General features: G+C 55.3%; 9 protein-coding genes across 9 annotated transcripts; 3 read left to right on the plus strand and 6 right to left on the minus strand.

Annotated features, from left to right (window-relative positions):
• Positions 1–387: 387 nt before the first annotated feature.
• On the plus strand, positions 388–4,280 carry PHYSODRAFT_506768 (hypothetical protein; the record flags this gene model as incomplete). Its single annotated transcript, XM_009530223.1, has 2 exons — positions 388–1,275; positions 4,005–4,280. 2 exons carry the CDS (start codon positions 388–390, stop codon positions 4,278–4,280), a joined length of 1,164 nt encoding a protein of 387 aa, XP_009528518.1.
• A 3,042-nt stretch (positions 4,281–7,322) lies between these two features.
• PHYSODRAFT_333102 (hypothetical protein) lies at positions 7,323–8,435 on the plus strand (the record flags this gene model as incomplete). The annotated part of the gene is made up of 1 exon (XM_009530224.1): positions 7,323–8,435. The coding sequence occupies one exon, from the start codon at positions 7,323–7,325 to the stop codon at positions 8,433–8,435; it is 1,113 nt and encodes a 370-aa protein (XP_009528519.1).
• Positions 8,436–8,464: 29 nt separating this feature from the next.
• Positions 8,465–11,369, minus strand: PHYSODRAFT_378691 (hypothetical protein; the record flags this gene model as incomplete). Its single annotated transcript, XM_009530225.1, has 3 exons — positions 8,465–8,496; positions 8,572–8,853; positions 11,276–11,369. Coding segments are annotated over 3 exons (408 nt in total), but the record flags the coding sequence as incomplete, so codon positions are not given.
• A 566-nt stretch (positions 11,370–11,935) lies between these two features.
• On the minus strand, positions 11,936–13,129 carry PHYSODRAFT_509427 (hypothetical protein; the record flags this gene model as incomplete). The annotated part of the gene is made up of 1 exon (XM_009530226.1): positions 11,936–13,129. One exon carries the CDS (start codon positions 13,127–13,129, stop codon positions 11,936–11,938), a length of 1,194 nt encoding a protein of 397 aa, XP_009528521.1.
• Positions 13,130–13,537: 408 nt separating this feature from the next.
• On the minus strand, positions 13,538–14,725 carry PHYSODRAFT_507695 (hypothetical protein; the record flags this gene model as incomplete). Its single annotated transcript, XM_009530227.1, has 1 exon — positions 13,538–14,725. The coding sequence occupies one exon, from the start codon at positions 14,723–14,725 to the stop codon at positions 13,538–13,540; it is 1,188 nt and encodes a 395-aa protein (XP_009528522.1).
• Positions 14,726–15,701: 976 nt separating this feature from the next.
• On the minus strand, positions 15,702–16,814 carry PHYSODRAFT_505783 (hypothetical protein; the record flags this gene model as incomplete). The annotated part of the gene is made up of 1 exon (XM_009530228.1): positions 15,702–16,814. The coding sequence occupies one exon, from the start codon at positions 16,812–16,814 to the stop codon at positions 15,702–15,704; it is 1,113 nt and encodes a 370-aa protein (XP_009528523.1).
• An 899-nt stretch (positions 16,815–17,713) lies between these two features.
• Positions 17,714–19,411, minus strand: PHYSODRAFT_333106 (hypothetical protein; the record flags this gene model as incomplete). The annotated part of the gene is made up of 1 exon (XM_009530229.1): positions 17,714–19,411. One exon carries the CDS (start codon positions 19,409–19,411, stop codon positions 17,714–17,716), a length of 1,698 nt encoding a protein of 565 aa, XP_009528524.1.
• Positions 19,412–20,032: 621 nt separating this feature from the next.
• PHYSODRAFT_301616 (hypothetical protein) lies at positions 20,033–21,798 on the minus strand (the record flags this gene model as incomplete). The annotated part of the gene is made up of 4 exons (XM_009530230.1): positions 20,033–21,165; positions 21,252–21,311; positions 21,386–21,593; positions 21,730–21,798. 4 exons carry the CDS (start codon positions 21,796–21,798, stop codon positions 20,033–20,035), a joined length of 1,470 nt encoding a protein of 489 aa, XP_009528525.1.
• A 415-nt stretch (positions 21,799–22,213) lies between these two features.
• On the plus strand, positions 22,214–23,977 carry PHYSODRAFT_545931 (hypothetical protein). The gene is made up of 2 exons (XM_009530231.1): positions 22,214–22,274; positions 22,414–23,977. The coding sequence occupies exons 1-2, from the start codon at positions 22,266–22,268 to the stop codon at positions 23,797–23,799; spliced, it is 1,395 nt and encodes a 464-aa protein (XP_009528526.1). The 5' UTR covers positions 22,214–22,265; the 3' UTR covers positions 23,800–23,977.
• Positions 23,978–24,003: the final 26 nt, after the last annotated feature.

Consider the following 24,003-nt stretch of genomic DNA (forward strand, 5'->3'; position numbering starts at 1 on the left):
GAACTCACTTATTAAAACTTAGGTAAAAACAAACAGCAAACGCCGCCGAAGTGCGCGGCTCGTTTGCTCGCTAACGCGATTGGGCTTGCGCGCGAGTCCTGCAGGCGAATGGAGCGGCTGCGCGGCGCTCACTCAGCTCGCAAGAACGGGTCGCGCCGGCCTCACGGTCATAAGTCACAGCGATGTGGTCAGCGCTCTGACATTTTCGCTCGACTGGCCACACGCGCCGCACGGCGCTATGTCTGTTGTTCCTTCAAGGTTCGCCACGGGTGGCTTTGTCTTTTAACGAACTCTTAGCCCAGCTCATAGAAGCGCAACAGAGTTCGAGTATCCGATATCTCGGTCCAAGATCGGCGCCAGTATCCAATCTGCTCCATCAAGACCAAGATGCCATCTCTGAATGCCATCGCTGGCCTGCTGCCTCCTCTGGAGATCTCCATCCAGGAGAGCAGCATGCTGGTGGACCTCACCGAGACGCTCACGCAGCACAACATCGCGCAGTGCAGCACGGTCATTGTGACCAGGGACGGCCACGCCGACTCGAGGGCCTGGAAGGAGCTGCGACGCAGGGACAACATCCGCGTCTACAAGGAGCGAGCGCGCTCCAGGGCCACGCCCACCACCCCGTCCCTGCTGCTGCTCGGCACCGTCAAGGGCAACCTCGACGACGTCATGTACGCCATGGTGACCCCCACCGAGCAGGCCATGAAGATCAAGTCCAACTGCACGCACGACGGCGTGATCGACCGCAAGGTGCTGCACGAGATCGTGCGCCCCAGCGTGGACGACCCGTTCCGCCACGTGAGCGTCAACTGGTCGCTGTACGCCGACTCGGAGCCGCACGACTACGTGTGCGTCGAGGCCACGGGCGTCACGCACACGCTGCGCGGCGAGCGCGTGGGCTTCCACCTGTCGCACTCGGTGGCGTTCTCGCAGCTGCCGAGCTTCTCCGAGTCGCACGGCGTGGAGCGCGGTCACCGGTCGATCTGCTCGCTGTACCGCGAGACGACGGCGGGCGAGGTCGAGTGCTACGTGCGCGGCTTCTTCGACTTCCGCGACGGCGACAACGAGCTGCTGACCAACATCGCGCTGCACGCGATCGCCAACCAGTGGCTGTCGTTCTCCCGGCAGATCGAGTTCGCGCACATGAAGAAGCTCGTGTGGCGTCTGCGTCGCAACAGCAGCGACTTGGACGACTTCGTCATGGCTGCGGCCGTGGAAGAGCACAAGCGGAAGATGTCGGAGGCGGCTCTGAATCGAGAAGCCACTTGCCGAGTGTGTAACAAGACGTTCGGGCTCCTGGACCGTAAAACCACCTGTAAGAGCTGCGAGCAGGCTGTGTGTCCTCGGTGCCGAGTCAAGAAGCGCGTGTGCGTGCTCGCTCCGGACCAACGTACGGTGCTGGAGAAGAGACGCAGCTTCTGCGCTCCGTGCATTGCTGAAGTCACCACGAGCAACGCGCGGGCTATTGCGCAGGAGGAACTTCAGGTCCAGGAGGAAGATCAAATGAAGGAGGCGGAAGAGCAGGTCGTCTCGCTCTCTAGACAACGCACGACGTCGTGGATGGCTACCAGTGCCTCCTTTCGATCGTGCATATAGAAATAGGTAAAATGAAAAACCAAGCCGTGCTAAAGCACGGAGAAGCTCTGGATTTTATCATGTAGTTTTGATTCTAGGTTTGATTCTAAGTTAATTTATCTTAAATGTGCCTAGCAGTTCTACCCGAGGTTCTTTGGTTAAAGCGAAGTATCCTTAAATTTCAGCAGTTGGTGCTTTTGTCTTTATTCGGGTTTGCTACCAAGTTCCGAAACCATGAAAGCATGCACTGCCAACTATCTCAAGCCCTTACGCGAACATGTACTGGTCACTCGCTATGCCTTAGCTATCTTGCAATATTATGCAGCCGAATCGTCAAGGCTTGAATGCGGCGGTAACGGTACGTATGCACGTGCAGAATGGTTGAAACGAGACCACCATCGTTTGAAGACTTCAACGACACCCACGACTTTAAATTGAAGTCGTGGGTGTTCGTGGGGACTTGAACGTGGCGACACCGATGTAACATCGTTGAACATACATGTACTGCAAACACAACTGCAGTTATGTTTGGAGTCATGGTCGAGTCATGGTCGAGCGACATCCGATCAATCGTGTCACGCGAATGTCGACCCTAAAAGACTCAAGCAACACGCCGCTGGATAATATATTATCCAAGCGTTTATTAAAGTTAACGGGTACGTTCCGATACGTTAATAATTCGTTCGTTTATAACCGATAGCGGAGCATGCATTTTTATAGTGATTTGCACCTGCAGTCGTATCGCCCTAACAACTCTGGATAAAATCCAGAGAATAAGCAGTTAAACGAGGTGCTTCGAGGGCCCGGACGAGTTAAAAAGTGCCGCAATTGTTTATTTTAACTCAAAAACTCACTAGGACCAAGCGGTATGTACCGGTTTTTTCAGCGCTTTTAGCCCGAATTTCAATCGTGTTTCAACCGTTGATACACTGATCAAACACCGAGCAATAGTATAGTACTCTCCATAACAATTGTAATATTTAGTATTAATGCTTTATTACTGGTACTACTAATATTTAGAATGACAACGACTATTCGCAGTTCGAAGAACTGTCGATTGGGGAAGGTTTTTGGATGACATCGAACGACATTCACGCTACATTCGTCACTTCACCCCGATGACATCAAACAACATTCACACAACATCATACCGCACTCGATCGAATCGGTCTGAATGACACTTAGAGGTTTTGATGGGTAACCTCCAGTTGGGGTCATATACGGTACAGATCTGAGATTGGATCTGACGTGCTAAAAGGTGTTCTGGGGGTTGCACCCCGAGACCCCAAACTAACTCCGAGTTGCGGCAACGGTGCTCGTCGCTGGGCCCGCCTCCGCAATACCGCGCGGCCCTGCTTCGCGGGCACCACGCGCGGGTTTGCTATGGCTACGCTCCTCACAGACGCACCTGGTGGTACGTCTTCTCCGGAAAAAGAGCTCCATTCCTCAACTTGCGCGCCCGATGCCACATCTCGATGTTCTTCTCCAAGTTGTCGGCCCTCAGCTCGATTCATAGCTTCGTGTCTCCATTGGACCTTTCAATGACAGAGGCCCGTATGCTCCTCGTCTTAACCAACGACCTCGTCCGCCACTGCACCGAAACAAGCAGCACGGTTCTAGTTACCAAGTGTGGTCACGCCGACGCCAGAGCCTGGAAGGAGCTGCGACGCAGGGACAACATCCGCGTCTACAAGGAGCGAGCGCGCTCCAGGGCCACGCCCACCACCCCGTCCCTGCTGCTGCTCGGCACCGTCAAGGGCAACCTCGACGACGTCATGTACGCCATGGTGACCCCCACCGAGCAGGCCATGAAGATCAAGTCCAACTGCACGCACGACGGCGTGATCGACCGCAAGGTGCTGCACGAGATCGTGCGCCCCAGCGTGGACGACCCGTTCCGCCACGTGAGCGTCAACTGGTCGCTGTACGCCGACTCGGAGCCGCACGACTACGTGTGCGTCGAGGCCACGGGCGTCACGCACACGCTGCGCGGCGAGCGCGTGGGCTTCCACCTGTCGCACTCGGTGGCGTTCTCGCAGCTGCCGAGCTTCTCCGAGTCGCACGGCGTGGAGCGCGGTCACCGGTCGATCTGCTCGCTGTACCGCGAGACGACGGCGGGCGAGGTCGAGTGCTACGTGCGCGGCTTCTTCGACTTCCGCGACGGCGACAACGAGCTGCTGACCAACATCGCGCTGCACGCGATCGCCAACCAGTGGCTGTCGTTCTCCCGGCAGATCGAGTTCGCGCACATGAAGAAGCTCGTGTGGCGTCTGCGTCGCAACAGCAGCGACTTGGACGACTTCGTCATGGCTGCGGCCGTGGAAGAGCACAAGCGGAAGATGTCGGAGGCGGCTCTGAATCGAGAAGCCACTTGCCGAGTGTGTAACAAGACGTTCGGGCTCCTGGACCGTAAAACCACCTGTAAGAGCTGCGAGCAGGCTGTGTGTCCTCGGTGCCGAGTCAAGAAGCGCGTGTGCGTGCTCGCTCCGGACCAACGTACGGTGCTGGAGAAGAGACGCAGCTTCTGCGCTCCGTGCATTGCTGAAGTCACCACGAGCAACGCGCGGGCTATTGCGCAGGAGGAACTTCAGGTCCAGGAGGAAGATCAAATGAAGGAGGCGGAAGAGCAGGTCGTCTCGCTCTCTAGACAACGCACGACGTCGTGGATGGCTACCAGTGCCTCCTTTCGATCGTGCATATAGAAATAGGTAAAATGAAAAACCAAGCCGTGCTAAAGCACGGAGAAGCTCTGGATTTTATCATGTAGTTTTGATTCTAGGTTTGATTCTAAGTTAATTTATCTTAAATGTGCCTAGCAGTTCTACCCGAGGTTCTTTGGTTAAAGCGAAGTATCCTTAAATTTCAGCAGTTGGTGCTTTTGTCTTTATTCGGGTTTGCTACCAAGTTCCGAAACCATGAAAGCATGCACTGCCAACTATCTCAAGCCCTTACGCGAACATGTACTGGTCACTCGCTATGCCTTAGCTATCTTGCAATATTATGCAGCCGAATCGTCAAGGCTTGAATGCGGCGGTAACGGTACGTATGCACGTGCAGAATGGTTGAAACGAGACCACCATCGTTTGAAGACTTCAACGACACCCACGACTTTAAATTGAAGTCGTGGGTGTTCGTGGGGACTTGAACGTGGCGACACCGATGTAACATCGTTGAACATACATGTACTGCAAACACAACTGCAGTTATGTTTGGAGTCATGGTCGAGTCATGGTCGAGCGACATCCGATCAATCGTGTCACGCGAATGTCGACCCTAAAAGACTCAAGCAACACGCCGCTGGATAATATATTATCCAAGCGTTTATTAAAGTTAACGGGTACGTTCCGATACGTTAATAATTCGTTCGTTTATAACCGATAGCGGAGCATGCATTTTTATAGTGATTTGCACCTGCAGTCGTATCGCCCTAACAACTCTGGATAAAATCCAGAGAATAAGCAGTTAAACGAGGTGCTTCGAGGGCCCGGACGAGTTAAAAAGTGCCGCAATTGTTTATTTTAACTCAAAAACTCACTAGGACCAAGCGGTATGTACCGGTTTTTTCAGCGCTTTTAGCCCGAATTTCAATCGTGTTTCAACCGTTGATACACTGATCAAACACCGAGCAATAGTATAGTACTCTCCATAACAATTGTAATATTTAGTATTAATGCTTTATTACTGGTACTACTAATATTTAGAATGACAACGACTATTCGCAGTTCGAAGAACTGTCGATTGGGGAAGGTTTTTGGATGACATCGAACGACATTCACGCTACATTCGTCACTTCACCCCGATGACATCAAACAACATTCACACAACATCATACCGCACTCGATCGAATCGGTCTGAATGACACTTAGAGGTTTTGATGGGTAACCTCCAGTTGGGGTCATATACGGTACAGATCTGAGATTGGATCTGACGTGCTAAAAGGTGTTCTGGGGGTTGCACCCCGAGACCCCAAACTAACTCCGAGTTGCGGCAACGGTGCTCGTCGCTGGGCCCGCCTCCGCAATACCGCGCGGCCCTGCTTCGCGGGCACCACGCGCGGGTTTGCTATGGCTACGCTCCTCACAGACGCACCTGGTGGTACGTCTTCTCCGGAAAAAGACTAAAAGCTAGCTGCACTAGCTTAGGCGTTTATCTACGAAGAATGGGATGATTTAAGCTTGTCTTGTGTGAGACTACATTGCGACCCGCAGAGATCCACCAAATTGGTGGTGTAGAATGATCTACTACTTGATCCTGTTCTTGTCAAGACAAGTTCAAAGTACATTGTTACCGATATTAGTTAAGATCATCCTAATGCCACACACTTGGACGAATCGAAGCTGACAGTTTTTTTGTTGTTAGATCTTCAGGCGACCCGGACAAAATATGTGTGCGGCTGCACCATGTTTTATCGAACAGAGTTTGAATGCTCCTACGTTGTCGCTGAACGCCGCGGATTCCTGTGCGAGAGGAAGTCCCGGGCGGACATCGTCAAAGCGAATGACAAACACCCGGTGTATCCTACTCCTACATGCGATCGAAATCTGCTAGACCTCAGTTTTGACTCATCAAACTTGAAACAAATTGCTGGCTTCATCGGGTTATCCAGCAAGTTCGGTTGAACAGTTATCCAGGCAGCGCTAAATATTCGATTGCACGTTTTTTTCTTGTTTTATCGCCATCTGTAAGTTTCCGAGCACAACACTGCAATCTAAGCAATACAGGATTCTGCCTGGGCATCAGCGCACATTTCAGTAGCAGGAAGGAAGGAAATTACGTTGATTAGCTCGTTGTTGATTACTGTTCTATGCTATGTGCAAAGAACTAAAGTTAAAACTAAATCCATGGAGTCCTCATCCGACGAGCGGGAGGAGGTAGAATCACCACGGTTGGTTTGTCAAGCCCAAGCGTTGAAGTATCAATTCGTTGGAGTGACGATACATGTATATGAACTGGCAATGCCTTTGAAAAGAAGCGATCAAACTTGGTACACTTGGTTGTACAGTGGTAGATTAGGCAGATGCTGCGGCTGCGAAGCAGGCGCAGGGGATGCCATAGTACATCGTCTCCCTGTAAGGGTATCCGTACACGCTAGCTTCGAACTGCGAAACCCCCCGGGTCCACCACCCGGGTCCCCAATTAGGCTAGTATTTAGACGGACGGCGATCCTTAGGCACTTCAACTTGAGTCACTTCAACACTTCCGCTGATCGCGCTGTTTCACTTTGTGTCCTTTTTGTCCTTGCTTCAATGGTCTGGACTCGACTTGCGCGTGGATGCAAACGAGTGGCGGACAACGCATTGGAGGGCGAAACTGCATGCTAACACGTTGGACGAGACCGACATTTCAGAGCCCCGTGACCTGTACCTAGACAGCAACGACCCCCCCCTCAGAACGCCACGAACGCTACGCGTAGTCAGCAGAAAATTTTAATGCACGTTGGTGCGAGGTTATCCATCGCGTGCCTCCACATCGTGGTCAACCGCCACAGGTTTCGACGCTCCATGCCTACAAACGCCACCGAAGCTGCCTTTCGTCATCGGCCCCTTTCACCGCTCGTCCCCAGCTTGCAGTGCCGGCAAGGGTTACACAGATCAGTTTGTTCCAGTCCGTCATCGACAGCTCCAGCTCCATTCCTCAACTTGCGCGCCCGATGCCACATCTCGATGTTCTTCTCCAAGTTGTCGGCCCTCAGCTCGATTCATAGCTTCGTGTCTCCATTGGACCTTTCAATGACAGAGGCCCGTATGCTCCTCGTCTTAACCAACGACCTCGTCCGCCACTGCACCGAAACAAGCAGCACGGTTCTAGTTACCAAGTGTGGTCACGCCGACGCCAGAGCCTGGAAGGAGCTGCGACGCAGGGACAACATCCGCGTCTACAAGGAGCGAGCGCGCTCCAGGGCCACGCCCACCACCCCGTCCCTGCTGCTGCTCGGCACCGTCAAGGGCAACCTCGACGACGTCATGTACGCCATGGTGACCCCCACCGAGCAGGCCATGAAGATCAAGTCCAACTGCACGCACGACGGCGTGATCGACCGCAAGGTGCTGCACGAGATCGTGCGCCCCAGCGTGGACGACCCGTTCCGCCACGTGAGCGTCAACTGGTCGCTGTACGCCGACTCGGAGCCGCACGACTACGTGTGCGTCGAGGCCACGGGCGTCACGCACACGCTGCGCGGCGAGCGCGTGGGCTTCCACCTGTCGCACTCGGTGGCGTTCTCGCAGCTGCCGAGCTTCTCCGAGTCGCACGGCGTGGAGCGCGGTCACCGGTCGATCTGCTCGCTGTACCGCGAGACGACGGCGGGCGAGGTCGAGTGCTACGTGCGCGGCTTCTTCGACTTCCGCGACGGCGACAACGAGCTGCTGACCAACATCGCGCTGCACGCGATCGCCAACCAGTGGCTGTCGTTCTCCCGGCAGATCGAGTTCGCGCACATGAAGAAGCTCGTGTGGCGTCTGCGTCGCGATCGAAGCGACTCGGATGGCTTCAACAACCAAAACCATGCAATACGAGACGAAACCTGCTGCGTCTGCTTCAAGTCGTTCGGGTTCCTGGGGCGGAAGACGTCGTGTGCCAGTTGCGTACGAGCGGTGTGTCCTCGGTGCCGCGTCAAGAAATTACTGTGTACCGAGACGTCCGATGGGCGAATAGTGACCGAAAAGAAGGTCGCGTTCTGCAAAACATGCCTGCGTGAGAGCTTATCGAGCAGCGCCCGCGTGATAGCGCACCAGGAGCTGCAGTTGATTGAAGACAAAGCTCTTGTCCAGTCCCGAAGCGAGCTGATGAAGCTGGCACGGAAGCGAACGCCCTCCTGGATCGCCACCACTTCCTCGTTTCGGGTGCTTCGTATGTGAACTACACACTTGGTAGTTGATCAGTTGAATAACCACGCAAACTTGAACGTGTAGTCGTTGCCTGCAACACCACAGAAGAGCAGTTAGACTAGTACTTCGTCAATGCGAATCAATGCACAAGGCCTAGCAACCGTACCGTAGTGCTCCAGCGTTCCCTGGACATTGTACATTATCCAGAACATGAGGTGAACTTGCACCCCCTGCATTTGTTTTTCCAAGACGAAGCCCAACTGGTGGAGTGGTGCTAAGCCCAGCGTGAATTTCAGTTTATACATTAGCAAGAGCAGCGAGGCGAGCTGGAGCAAGCCGTTCAGCAGCACGTTCTTGAGCGTTTGGTACAGTTGAGCGCGACCCATCCCGTAAAAGACGGTGTAGTATTCCTGATTGGGCATATGGTACGTTGCAACCAAGTAAAATGCTGCTCAACATACAGTCAGTTCACCGCGAGTATCACTGCAAGCTCATATTATATACCAGGACAACACGTACAATACACAAGCGGAATGATGACCTCGACGTAGTTAACAAGCAGGAGGAACTCAGCCATGTAGAGTAGTCGCCGGACCTTGATCGTGTAGCTGCGAGCAGTAAAGGCGCTTGGTTGTCGAAGCAAAATCGTATCACCTCCATAAAAAATAGGCCCAACTCGGTTTCGACAAAATAATTGTGTTAACCCGTGAAGTCGGGTGAGCTAAGACGTCCAACGTGGTTTCTTGTCTGAGCAAAATCCTCACCAACTTTTTGCAATCCCGCTGATGAAATATGAGAAGCCGCATGCGCAGCCACCAGCGTGAGGTCCCTCGGAGCAACATCTTTCCGACTTATCAATATATTTGCTCGTTCCAGAGTTGTTGGCATACGATTTCGTGAATTCGTTTGGCCAATCGCGCCACGTTGGCTACCCCATAGACACTCCCGGTCGAGTAGACGTTCAATATTCACAAGCTCCGTACGTGCAACGCTCAGATCGCGGATAGATAGCCCCATCAGCAAGGTGTCGGCAATCATAATCGCCAGTGTCGTCTGAAACGAGGGCGATAGCTGCATGCAGCACGATACGAACAGCGAGCCAAAGACGTCGGCGTTGAACACGACGATTTCTGGCGTCTCGTCGCCAAGGTGATGAACAGCTCGCGCGAAGACATTTCGCATGAGCAGCTTCAAAGCTGGTAGAAGCAGTATAAACCACATCTGAGCCTGACGAGACAAAGCTTTGAAAGTCACAAAGTACGGGATGTAGACTGCGGCCACCAGTACATCACAGCACCAGATTTTGAGCATATCCACGAGCATTTTGGTCGCCCCCGGGGTGTCCCGAAACAAATTTCTCCATTGAATAAATAAGCAGAGCGAGATCAGCATGGTCCACGGGGGCATCATATGCTGAATCGAGAACGGAGTTGGAAACCCGATAGCTAGAGCAAAACCGTACTCGATCCCACAACTCCCCGCTGCCACAAGCACTGCATCCCGGATCACTCGCTTGGTTCAGTACGGGAGTATTGGGACTCCAAGGCGAAATTGGTGGAAGCAAAGGAGTGCACACGTCAAAGTAACGGAGTATAAACGCACGTAGAACAACTTGTTTGAATGGACGCCAGCCGATGGGTCGGGGAGCGGGATGATATCGACAAGCAGCGTCGGGATCAGGCTCAGCACTGGTGTTAGCACCGCTAGTGAGACAGAGCGCGCCGGGTTTGTAGTACGTGTGAACTTCGCCAGCTCCTGGACTCGCTTCGGGGAGTAGATACCGTGCAACTTCACCTGCGTAGACTTGTACAGCTTGACAAGCTTGCTACATCGTGGCATTATCAATCCGCACTTCGGTGAGTAGTGAGTTATAAGTTCTTGGATAAGTATGGTTCATTTGTGGACGCAAAAATAGTTTGAAGTTTGCTTACTGATCTTCACAGTGCCGCTCACTACAGATACGTATTAGTCGTGCTTCGTCCATCAACGTTGTGTAGATATTCCATTGCCAAAATTAACTTTGAATTTGGACATGGGTTTCCTACTTACTCCATCAGACTCTCGCAAAAGCATTTTGGTTTTGCTAAGCTTACCTTCTGAGATGTCACACGATGGTACACAACGGTGCGGATGAACAACAGAGTGAGACTTGGGTGTTTTGGGTGTTGCCACGCTCGTTCAGAGACGACTTAGCTGGAACTATTTGCCCTGACATCTGCTTCTAGGCTGCTTCCTGACAAGTTTCTTCATTTTAATGAAGAAATTTAATGTATCGCAAAATGATTGTTACATGTCGATGTGATCCTCGGACGTGCAGTCATTTTGGTAACCTAACGCTCACAAAAGGCCCCAAGCCTCGTGCCAACACTTTATTCACGAACTTCTCATCCTTTTTGTGCTGGCGTTATGCTTCATCGTCGTATAACCACGCAAACTTAAACGTGTAATCATTATCTTCAACACACACAAGTTAATTAGAGCGATTCGTGGTCATCACGAATCAATACATGACCAAACCAACCGTAGTGCGCCAACGAACCCTGCACATTGTACATTATCCAGAAGATGCGATGAACTTGCACCCACTGGATCTGCTTTTCCAGGACAAAGCCCAGGTGGTGGACAGGTGACAGTCTCAATGTGATGCTCATTCTATACATAAGCAAAAGGAGCGAGGCGAACTGGAGCGCGCAATACAACAGCACATTCTTGAGCGTTTGTGCACGATCCATCCCGCGAAAAACAGAGTAATATTCCTGGTTTGGCATGTGATAAGTTGCAACCAAGTAAAATGCTACACCGTTAAAAAACGTGGCACCGTAAGTAATAAAAAAACAATATCTTCGACTGCCAGTTCACGCGATACGTACAGTACACAAGCGGAATTATGACCTCAACGTAGTTCATGAGTAGGATGAACTCAGTCATATAAAGCAGCCGCCGCACCTTGGCCGTGTAGCTTTGAGCAGTTAGAACGCTCGGTTGTCGAAGGAAAATTGGGCCACCTTCGTAAAACTGGAGGCGAACGCGGTTCCGACATAATAGTTGTTTCATCTTGTGAAGTGCTGGCAAGTCGCGTGAACTAGGACCTTTGGCGTGATTTTCCCTTTGGTCATGGCCTTCATCAATTTGTCGTGATCCCGTTGATGAAACTTGAGGAATCGCATGTGGCTTCAGAGCAAACTCTTTCCGACCAAGCAGCATGCTAGCGCGCTCCAAAGTTGTAGACAAATGAGCCTGCCTATTAGCGTGGTCAGGACGACTACTCACTATACTCTCCTGGTCCAATACTCCGAAGTTCCCTGCACGCAACACTTAAATCATGAATAGACAGCGCCATCAACAAGGTGTCCGCGACCATAATAAAAAAAACCGGGTCGTTCTCGACCACAAAGATCGCCGTCACCTCCATAAGAGAGCGTAGCACTGCGACGTAGCTGAAAACCCAATTCACTTCACTTGTGTTTACTTCAAGGCAATCGATTGCTGCTGCTCCTCGGCGCAGCTTAAATACAATCAAAACTATTCGCTCACTCGGACATCGACCACCAGTCCGAGTCGCGGGTGTAGACTCGAAGATGAACCTCGTCTCGCGCGACGTCCAGGGCGTTCTCACTGAGGACGTCCTGGATGCACGGGCCGCAGACTGGCAGCTTCTTCTCGAGGATGGCTGTGTTCTCCCAGGGTCTCACAGTGCACACGGTCCTCTTCACCTGGCACTTCGAGCACACCAGTTGGCCGCACACTCTGCAGGCTTTCTTGCCCGAGCCGAGCAGTCCAAAGCTCTTGGTACAGATACCGCAGTGGCTTGAAGCTTTGGCTGCCGCTGAGCTCTTCCGTCTTTGCGCCAGTGTCATGGAGTCGAAGCTGCTCCCGCTGGAGCTGCACGAGCTGCACGTGTCGATGCTGATGCGTGCCGACTTCTTACGCAGACGCCACACCAGCTTCTTCATCTCAGCGCACTCGATCAGCTGCGAGAAGGACAGCCACTGGTTGGCCATCGAGTTCATCGAGATGGCGGAGAGCACGGTGTCGTCCTCCTGGAAGTCGAAGAAGCCGTGCACGTAGCACTCGACGCTGTTGGGCGCGCGTTGGCGATACAATGCACAGACGGACAAGTTGCCTCGCTCCACGTCGGCGTTCTGAAAGGGAGGCAATTGCGGAAACCCGACGGAGTGTGCGATGTGGTAGCCGATGGACTCGCCCTCGGTCGTGATCGCAACACCCGATGCCTCGACGCAAATGTAGTCGCGGTGTTCAGGCACGGAATACAGTCGCCACGCCACGTTCACGTGCTGATACGGGTCCTCCACCGTCGGACGCACCACCTCGTGCAGCACCTTGGCGTCTACGATGCCATCCTGCACGAACTTGGACTTGACTTTGATGTCCTCGTCGCAAGAAGCTGAGACCGCGTACATAACGTCGTTCAGCGTGCCTTTAATGGTGCCGAACAGCAGCAACGAGGGCACCGTCGGTTCAAGGGCATCGGGGTCTTTGCTCTTCTTGCTGCGTTGAGTGTACACCCGGATGGAGTCTTTGCGGCGCAGCTCGCGCCATTCGCGAGGCGTCTTGCCAGTCTTGCGAACCCGCTCCGAGACGTGGAGGTACTCGTCGATGTTGCTCAGCACGAAGTTCTCCGCCAAGTTCTGGAGCTCGATCTCCTCAGTGTCGTTGAGTTTCAAGGGTGGCAAGGCGTCGACGAGTGAGTGGACGGACTTCATGCTCTGCTCTTCGTCCGACGGAATCGCAAATGATCCCAGTCGCAGCAGCAGCAGGTTCGTCGACCAGAACAAGTCGGTGGGATATAAGTCCAGCTTGAGGCGTTCGGCGCGAGGCCTTCTCCTTAGGCCAATCGTCGACGCTAGCGCCGGCAAAGTCCAGAACGCGTGATGGCTCCGACCAATGGAGCGCCACGCGTGACAAGCGAGCTGCTCATCAGTCGAGAGCAGCAGGTGCTCGAGCCAAGTTGAAGCGAGAAGATCGCTGAGCTTTTTGACACGGACGGACGGAGTCACGTGCATTCCTGTTTCTCTTTGGGGCTATGGTACTAGTGCTGGACTACTCACTCACACGACGACGGCCAGCAAACAAATTGTCCTCGAGGTTGCGTTGCCTCCGAGGGGTTCAGTTCATACAGCTTGTAGTGCGCAGGTCTCGTCAATGTGCGGCGTGTCTTCGTCGTCCTGTGGCTGCCGCTCGTGCAGCTCTCGGATCTCGTCCTGGGCGATGGCCAGCGCGTCGCTCTTGGCCACTTGGCAAACGCACGCGGCGCAGAACGTGCGCTTCTTGTCCAGCACTGTGCGACGGTCGGGCGCCAGCACACACACGAGCTTCTTGACGCTGCAGCTGGAGCACACGCCGCGCTGGCAGATCTTGCACGTCCGACGCAGCGAGAAGCCCAAGCTGCGTCTGCAGACAGCGCACCCACTGCCACTACCAGCTTCACTCTTGTCGATTTGCTGCTGCGCGGTCTCCTCTACCGGCTCGATGACCATGGGCCCGTTGACTGGGAGGCCCGAGTTCTTGCGCAAGCGCCACACGAGCTTCTTCATCTCTGCGCAGTCGACGTACCGTGAGACGCTGAGCCATTGCGTGGCCACCGCGTTGATCGACAGGCTGTTCATGAGCTCGTTGCTGTCGCTGCGGAAGTCGTAGAAGCCGCGCGCGTAGCACTCGACGAGCTCGGGCGCCTTTTGGCGGAACAGGCAGCACACCGACATGTTGGCGCGCTCGACGCCGAACTTGTCGAAGCTCGGGATCTGCGAGAACGCCACCGAGTGCGAGATGCTGAAGCCGATTTGCTCGCCCTTGCTGCTCGTGGCAAAGCCCGTGGCGTCCACGCACACGAAGTCGCGCGCGTTGTTGTGCAGGCGCCACTTGACGCCGACGTGTCGGAACGGCTGCTCCTCGCTCGGAGCCACGACGGACTGCACCACTTTGCTCTCGAGCACGCCGTCCTGCAGACACTTGGACGTGAGCTTCATCTGCTCGTCGGTCGCGGCCGCCGCCACGAACATGACGTCCTCGAGCTTGCCCACGACCGCGCCGAGCAGCAGAAGCGACGGGATGCAGGGCAGCGCGGGGCCGGATGCAGTAGAGTGCGTCGCCGACCGCTCCTTGTACACGCGGATGCCGTCCTTGCGGCGCAGCTCCTTCCATTGGTGGGCGTCCGCGTGGCCGTCCGCCGTCACCTGCAGCGCGTTGAAGCTCTCCATGTTGTGGACCACCAGCGTGTCGGTCAGCTCTCGGAGCGACGTCACGTCCGACTCGCCCAGCTGCAGCTGCGGCACGTAGGCCGCCAAGTCCTGCGATCGCATTGCGATGGAGTGAATACCTAGATGTTCTTGCGCTCTCGTGTCCAATCCCGGAATGAAGCCCTCTGGTAGCGGAGACCGTCATTGCGCGCGTCCCGCCACGCACTTCAAGCTCCTCGAGCCATCGTAAAAGTTCGAAATCAGAAAGAGTAATTTTTGGAAAGGCAAAAGTACACTATCTATCAGATTTACACGTTTTGTTGACACTGTAGTATACTAAGATCGGACGATCTGTTGTGTTTTATGAACACTCTTATGCATACTTTCATGAAAGTTTTTCGACCTGAATTATGTCCCGATGACAGGTCATGTCTTAGCGACCTGAACGGCATCGCTCTTCACTCTCCACGCGTTTAGACTAGTCTGGTAGTCTGAGCTGGTCGTGGAATCCGGGCGCCTTAACCCAGTCGCCCCCCCATGTAGTGCATCAAAACTTTTGATTCAAAAGTCGCGGCCAGATATCGGATGATCCGAGCCCCTTGGCGTCGTTTCAATTTTCGAACGCGAACTTGAACAGGAACGACTCACTTTCGGTGCGGCGTCGGAGCAGCGTGCGCACCGAAAAGCGTTAGGCATGATTCTGAGAGCGCCAGCAGCATGTTGCGCTGGCCTAATCGAGTCGAGTTCATTGCTGCAGGACCCTCAGGTCGGAATCTACATGTACTAGCCGCATTTTGATGCGAGGTCCGTGGCCGCGCTGATGTTCCAGAGCGGGAAAATGCGTGCGAGGTGGAGCACCACTCCTTGTTTTTCCAAATACGAGAACGATCTCAATCCTGCTTTCGCAAAAAGCTATCGTAGTTTTGGTAAAGATGCGGGCTTTGAGCAGAAGAGAACTGTAGGTTCGGACCGGCAAGCAGTCCGTCCTTCTCCAACATGCACAGGCCTGGTCGTACATCTAACATTGCTCTTTCCTTGATTGCGCAGCTCTCGAGGTCGCTCTGTAATGGTGAATGCCGTACTTACACAACGTGGTCCGTCAGAAGTAGGCCGCCATCTGCTTGTCAGCGTTCAGGATCTCCTCACGCGCCACGCACACAGCGTCGATCCGCACGACGTCGTTGATGCATTGTGCGCAGAACACACGCTTCTTCTCGATCACGGTCACCTGGTCGGCGGCAAGCGCCGCCACCGTCTTCACCACGGAGCACCGCGAACAGACCTGCTCGTTGCAAGCCTTGCAGACCTTGCGGCTTGTGCCGAGAAACCCGAAGCTCTTGGAGCAAACCTTGCACAATCCCGGAGTGGGTGGCGCCATTGGTAGCTTCGATTTGCCCTCCTCGCTCGTTAGCGACATGATAGATTCGCGGTTGTTCTTCTTGTGCATCGTCCAGAGCAGCTTCTTCGTCTCCGCGACCAGGCGCGGGAAGGACATCCACTGAGCTGCAATGGTTGCGAGGGTAGCGTTGTTGATACTATCATTCTTACCCAGGTCGAAGAACCCGCGCGCGTAGATTTTAACCGTCGACGGCGTGTTCTGCACGTACAGCGAGCACAGCGACATGTTGCAGCGCGGGACGTCGCAACTGGAGAAGCGCGGGACTTGATCGAACCCGATCGAGTGCGTTAGGTGGTATCCGATCCGCTCCCCCTTGGCGGATGTGGCGATGCCGGTCGAGTCGAGGAAGACGTGGTCCCGGAACTCCGGCTCACCAAACATACACCACTTGACGCTGATGTGGTGGAAGGGGTCGTCCATAGTAGGCCTCGCCACATTGTGGAGTAGCTTACAGTCCACGATGCCGTCTTCGATAAGTGCCGACTTGATTCGCATCGCTTCGGTGGAAGGAGCGACTACGGCGTACATGAGGTCTTCCAGCGTACCAACCACAGTCCCCAGTAGCATGAGTGAAGGCATCTCCAACGGCTCGCGCTTGGTAGCCCTCTTCTTAAAGACCCTCGTGTTTTCTCTCTTGCGAACCCCCTTCCAGCGGTTCTTGTTCACTGGTGCACCAGTCTTCCCGAGATCTAGGCTGGCGTATTGCTCGATGTTGTGCAGGACCAAGGTCTCCGCTAGCTCGCAAAGGTTGGTGTTGTCTTGCTCCGTGCATTCCAATGGCTTGAGCAAGTGCGAAAACTTTTGCGTCGGCATGCATGGGCGTATTTTATCTTCGAGTTGGTGATCTCTCTGCTGTCGGTCCTTTTGGGTTGTGTGGTATGATCTACCTTCGACGAGTCTCGTCTTAGCTGCTTCAGCCCTACAGTTCGTGCCAATGCAGTGCTGCTGAAGCAAACACCAACCAATACGTCCAGTTGAGTTGTCTTCACGTTGCGCTCGATAGCACCCAAAGCTGAGGTTTGGCTGGTTCCGTGGCGAGTCTTTCGTGGTGGTGGAAATCGGACTGGCGAGAAGGCGAGCCAAGCGTTTCCCATCGAGACGATGCGGCACTACGCTCGCATTGAGGCCGTCGTCTTGGTCTCCGCTGAATGCGGCGGTCCAGCGGTCTATTGATTCGGCCCGGACCCCGCCGCCCACAGCTCGAGCGGGGCACGGAAGACGCTATACTCCCTGGCATAGTTTCCGCTAGCAACACCAACGTACGGCGCGTCACCTCTTTACTGCCCGTGAGGCACACTGTCGAGATGTCCACTAGCCTCACAATGGCTCGAAGGTCGGACCAAGCTCATGAAGTAGCAAACTGGCGCTGCTGCGGTACTGCAGTCGAGGACATTGATCTCGGTTTCTTGATACCGTTTCTGTGAGCCCATACAGCGAAGGCTATCATGAACGCGGCAGTACAGAGGTTGGGATGGTCGTGCTATCATGGCACCTTTGAAGCCTACGCTTACAGCAAACGCATCCCCGGACATGGCTTACACATCGCGACGCGGCGTATGCAACATAGGACCAAGCTGAAGGTAACTTGACGACACTGAACTTCGCACCAGCGGAACCAGTTCTACAAGTGACTTGGGTTTTGTATGCCTTACGTTGAAGTTGACAGTCACTTGAAGTTTGACAATCATTTATTGTATTCACTCGACTCGATCTCAGATAAACGAGTAAAATGGTAGCGACGAAGGCCTAAAGATGTCGCTTGGATACATTTCCTGCTCCTCGGCAAAGTTCACGAACTGCTCCATGTCGTTCATGCTCTGCTGGAACTGCCGAATGGGCTCTGCCAGCACTGTCTCGCTCGCGAAGGGCTCCTCCTCGTAGAAATGCAAGGCCGACGCGTTTACAGGCACCTCCCTACTGAACCACGAGTAGAGATACGCCATCTTGGGCACAGTCTCGCTCTGCACGGCGTAGTCGAGTGGGTTGACCTCCACACCTTTCTGGGTCGGCAGAGGCTTGTTGTAGAGCGCTGGGGCGTGGAAGGGAGGCGCGATGCTGTGCCACGACGCCAGGCCGTTCATGAAGTGGTGCTTGATAGCGTTCTGGAAGATAAAATGCGTCAGGACTCGTACCAAATCATCGGCGTTAGAGAACGATGAAGGAAAATCGTGAATGTGCTCGAGACAGGAGCTTCGTTCAGCCCACGTCTGTAGCTCGGAATCACCTCGAATCGCCTCGTCGTCGGCATAGTATGCTCGCACGTACTTCCTTACAAACGTCTTGACCGCATCGTAGTACTTGGTTCCGTAGCGATTGAGGCGATAATCGGGTAAGAATTCCATCTCACGGGCAGCCAAGTCCGTTGGGAGGTCGAGCGCAATGGAGGTTGTCTCGAATTCGCGCATCACGGCTCGTAACGATCCAGTAGCGCCGTAGCCCGTGACTTGGTCGTACGGAGTGCCGGGGCTTAGCAGCTCTCGTCTGGCGAAGTACTCCATTCCGAAATCTGCGAAGAAGTGATAGTCCAGCAACGCGTAGATCGGGTGTTCAGTCGCTAGACTTCGCATCATTTCAACTTGAACGGGGACCGAGACCAGGTGCGTCTCGACAAAGTGCCGCATCTGCTGGAAATTGACCTCCGTGGCGTGGAATGCCATCTTTGCAAGTTGCCACTCACCCGGTGAGTCCGCCTTCGTATACGTCAGCTCTGAGTTAACAAGCGTGATCGCAAGTGGGAGGAGCTGCCGCGTCTTGACGTTGTTGCAGAAAAACCCGATGGTATTGGGGATGTACTTGCTGTCCTTGGCAGCTTCGTCGGTGAGCTCGCCGTAGTCCGACAGGTCGGCGACAAAGAGCTTGTGGTTGCTCAGAGTACTTGCCAACGTCGGCTCTCCGCATACGTCTTGAAACAGAGGAAACGGGATGTCCCACAGATACTCCGCGTACTCACCGCCGTGCACCAATTTCAAGTTGTTGCCGAGAATGCTGAGCCGCATGGCGCCGAAGTTCTCGTCACTCGAGTCGAGTGCCAACGGCGCTGGCATCATCCCAGTGTGGGCTAAATCCTTGTACGCTTGATGGAAATCCTCCGCATCCCCAAACGGAAGCCGTTCCTCCAGGAAAGTCTGAACCTTGGACGCGTTGAAGTTGGTTGTCGCTGTAAGAGCCGTAGCCTGCTTTACCAGGTGCTCGAAGTACAGCATCCACTCGGTGGAAACCTCCGGCCCCGGGTTCAACACGAACGTTTGGTCTCCTACCGAGTACGTTCGGTTGACGTTGCGGATGAGCATGGAGCTGGCTTGGACGATGGACGCGCGGTGGCCATCTTCAGGATCTGGGATGCCCAATGCACTTGTGCTGAGCAGCAAAGCGCTGAAGATGGCAGCAACCTTCAGGAGAGCAGTCTTCATCTTGGACGGGAGAAGTCTTGTCCAGTCGACGGCAAAATGCAAAATGAGCCTTTGCATTGAGTGCCTCAGGAGAGACCAGGAGCGTTGTCACCGTACGTGCAAGGACCTTCACGGTGTGGATTCTTGGCTTCAAGCCACGTACGTGGAGGTCGTTTCTGAAGACCCGCACTCTCAGCGAGTGGTTGCTGCACTCCATGCAGGCAACTATCATGCAACGTATCTCCCCAACCGCGTAGTTATGACAGAAGGGCCCCTCGCAAGCTTGGGTTGCCTTGAAGACCATCAATCCCTTCCTGCAGACATTCAAAATCCAACATGTTGAATCGTGGTACGAATCCTCTGTAAGGACGTGCGTACGCTGAGCAGGTCTGGACAATGCGTACTGGGGCCATTACGTAGTCCTACCAAAGTCCCACAGACAGCAGAGACACGGTGCATACAGTACTAATATCCGTCATACGAAAAAGAAATCCCAGCATGGAGTGTTGAGACCATACTGGTAGTGAGATGTTAGCTACGGATTTCCAGCTTCAGAAAAGATCTGCACTTTCTTCCTTACCTCCTCGCCTACCGGAATATCAAATGATACACTCTCGAGCTAACTCGCCGATAAAGACTTATTTAATCCTTGTGCGCGCTGGTGATGTAGTTGAGCAGATCAATCCGCGTGGCGAGACCCGCAATCTTGCCGTCAGTTGAAGTCACGACAGCGAAATAGTCCTTGTCAAAGATCGTGGCGAGCTCCGCTAGCGAGCTTTCGTGGGTCACGCGGCTGAAGTTTCCGAAGGTCACAGCCGCCACGGGGTCCGCGCGGCTCACGCGACCAGAAGACAGCATGGACAGCAGGTTGCCGATGGTCACCACACCCTGCACCGTGCCGTTTTCTTTCACGACGGGAAGCTGGTCGTAGCCGTGACGCTCCATCGTTTCAATGGCGGCAGCGCACGAGAGATGTGGCGCCACCGTCGACGGGTGCGGCAGCTCCAGCACAGACACAGGCTGCGCCGACCACCAGGTGCCCGTTTCCTTGCGGTACTTGGAGTAGTTCTCGCGCGTGTGCACCGTGTTCTCCACAAACTTGTTCTCGTACATCCACGCGTCGTTCAGGAACTTGCTCATGTAGTTGCGCGTCGAGTCCGGCAGGATAACAACGCAACGCTGGCCAGCCTTCAGAGTTGAAGCAGCGCGCACAGCGGCCGCCATGGCAGAGCCACTCGATCCACCGCACAGCAGTCCCTCCTCGCGGATCAGGCGACGGGACATGATGAACGACTCCTGGTCGTTCGTCTTCTCCCACTTGTCGACCAGGTTGCGGTCAAGCACATCCGGGATGAAATCGTAGCCGATCCCTTCAACCTTGTACGACTGGAGGCGGTTCTTGTCGTTCAGGGATTCGGGCTGAGCCAGAATCGATCCCTCCGGGTCCACGCCCACGACGATCACATCAGGGCACTTCTCCTTGAGCTTCTTGGCGATACCGGAGATGGTGCCGCCAGTGCCGACGCCCATAACCACCATGTCGACCTTGCCGTCACACTGGTCCAGGATCTCTTCGGCAGTGCCTTCGTAGTGAGCCAGCGGGTTCGATGGGTTGGCGTACTGGTCGAGGATGTGGGCGTTCGGGAGCTCGGCCTGCAGCCGCTTGGCGATGCCGATGTGGCTCTCGGGCGAGTCCCACGCAGCCTCCGTCGGCGTGCGGATGATTTCCGCGCCCAGCGCCTTGAGGACGTTCACCTTCTCCAGACTCATCTTCTCTGCAACAGCACAATTGCACCAATATCCATGTAAATAACCCCCATTCAACCACTGGCAGCACCAGCACAGACAACGGCAGCCTTACCGGGCAGCGTGATGATGCAGCGGTAGCCCTTGATCGCCGACGCAAGCGCCAAGCCGATGCCTAGCACATAAAGGAACACACAGCGTCAGCCCCCCCTTTTAAGCAGCCAAACAGCAGCCTACCACTTCACGCACCAGTGTTGCCCGACGTGGGCTCGATGAGCGTGTCGCCCGGCTTGATGCGGCCCGCGGCCTCGGCGTCCTCCACCATGCGCTTGCCGATGCGGTCCTTGACGGAGCCGCCGGCGTTGAAGAACTCGCACTTGGCCAGGAGCTCGCACTGCAGATGCGCCTTCTTGCCGATGCTGTTGACGCGCACCATGGGCGTCTGGCCGATCGCCGCCTGGAGAGGAGAGCGCGAGGACGATCCAGGTCAGCGGCTAGCGGACACCATGCCATAATGGCTACATCTCGGCTTCTACGCGGAATTGGGAGGTAATTCCGGTATGCACGCAGAGGGGAGATGCGAGGCTACGCACCATGATGTCCGGCAGGATCTCCAGCGCCGCGGGGGGCAGGGACGACTCGAGCGAAGTGGAGGAAGCCATGGCTGCGCGTGTGGAGTCGAGGTTGAGGTGGTACGGGGGATGCGCTGCACCGAGAAGGCGGAGTGGTGTGGCGAACACGAAACACCACCTTCACTTAAAACGATCTTGTGGCAGTGTGAGCCACTCCAGGAACGTGCCAGGGCTAGGGCTTTCATCTTGGCGTGTTTGACCTGTCAAATCGGATGGAATTCGTTGGCTGGGCGCTCTTTGCGCCGTCGGCGAGAACTCCGATCCTCGATGTACGTGTGCCACACAGGTCCTCCGTCAACGCAAAAACATTCAAATCTACCTCAATACAATGCATAAACCGCGCAACTCGATCGGGATCCGAGATGATGGTGCAGAGCGCGGCCACCCGCAATCTGAGGTCTCCATTCCGCGCGCCGGGACGAGTGCGCATTCCGCATTTGGCTCCGTCCCGACCAAGCAGCTTCAACCCCCTCCGCCTTCACACACACTCCGCCACCATGGTTCTCGTACGTGCGCGCGCTCTGCCTTCTCGCCTCCTCAGCGGCAGCCTGTGACGCTGCCGCTGTCCGCGCCGCCTTCTCCTCCTGCGCAGAGCCCAGCCACTGACGCCTTTTGCCGTGTTGCTTCTTCTCTACCTCTTTACAGGCCGGTAACGCCACGATCGAGGAGCAGGACCCCGAGATCTTCAACCTCATTGAGGCCGAGAAGAACCGCCAGTGGAAGTGCCTGGAGCTCATCGCCTCGGAGAACTTCACGTCGCGCGCCGTCATGGACTGCCTGGGCTCGTGCCTGACCAACAAGTACGCCGAGGGCCTGCCGAACGCGCGCTACTACGGCGGCAACGAGATCATCGACAAGATCGAGATCCTGTGCCAGCAGCGCGCGCTGCAGGCCTACGACCTGGACGCCGAGAAGTGGGGCGTCAACGTGCAGCCGTACTCGGGCTCGCCCGCCAACTTCGCCGTGTACACGGCTCTGCTGCGCCCGCACGACCGCATCATGGGCCTGGACCTGCCCAGTGGAGGCCACCTGACCCACGGCTTCTACACGTACTCGAAGGCCGAGAACACGCGCAAGGCCGTGTCCGCTACGTCCGTGTACTTCGAGTCGCTGCCCTACCGTGTGAGCGCCGAGACCGGTCTGATTGACTTTGAGAAGCTCGCTGAGCAGGCCGCTCTCTTCAAGCCCGCCCTCATTGTGTGCGGTGGCAGCGCCTACCCGCGCGACTGGGACTACGCCGCCTTCCGCAAGATCGCCGATGACAACGGCGCTCTGCTCATGTGCGACATGGCCCACTACAGCGGCCTGGTCGCCACCAAGGAGCACGCCAGCCCCTTCGACTACTGCGACATCGTGACCACCACGACCCACAAGTCGCTGCGTGGCCCCCGTGCCGGTATGATCTTCTTCCGCCGCGACGAGCGCAACTTCGAGCCGCGCATCAACCAGGCCGTGTTCCCCGCTCTCCAGGGCGGCCCCCACGAGCACCAGATCGCCGGTATCGCTGCTCAGCTGAAGGAGGTGCAGACCCCGGAGTTCAAGGCCTACGTGCAGCAGCTCAAGGCTAACGCCAAGATCCTTGCCAAGACCCTTACGGACCTGGGCTACTCCATGTGCACGGGCGGCACCGACAACCACCTGATCCTGTGGGACCTGCGCCCGCAGAAGGTCACGGGCTCCAAGCTCGAGAAGCTGTGCGACCTGGTGTGCATCACGCTCAACAAGAACGCCGTGCTCGGCGACCGCAGCGCCCTGACCCCGGGTGGTGTGCGTGTCGGCACGCCCGCTCTGACGAGCCGTGGCTTCAAGGAGGCTGAATTCGTCAAGGTCGCTGAGTTCCTCGACCGCGCCGTGAAGCTGTGCGTTGAGATCCAGGCCACGAGCGGCAAGAAGCTGGTGGACTTCGTCAAGGCCGCTGAGGCCCACGAAGGCGTGAAGCAGCTCCGTCGCGACGTGAACGCGCTGGCCACGTCCTTCGAGATGCCCGGCTTTAAGGTGTCGGAGATGCGCAACAAGACGATTGAGGAATAAGCGCCTCGTATAGATCGCTTTTCCACTGCCTATAGATTGTGTGCGGTGTCAAATTCGGGAGCTGCAAGCAAACAAAGCACCTTCCGCCACTGACATAGTAATGCATGTCGTGTGATCTAATCCAACCCACAAAACAAACCCCACTCAATATATTCAGCCGCAGTCGATGGCTTCAACCAAACACTACAATCCTAGCTGTACGCT

Source organism: Phytophthora sojae (assembly GCF_000149755.1).
Source record: "Phytophthora sojae unplaced genomic scaffold PHYSOscaffold_5, whole genome shotgun sequence".
Lineage (NCBI taxonomy): Eukaryota > Oomycota > Peronosporomycetes > Peronosporales > Peronosporaceae > Phytophthora > Phytophthora sojae.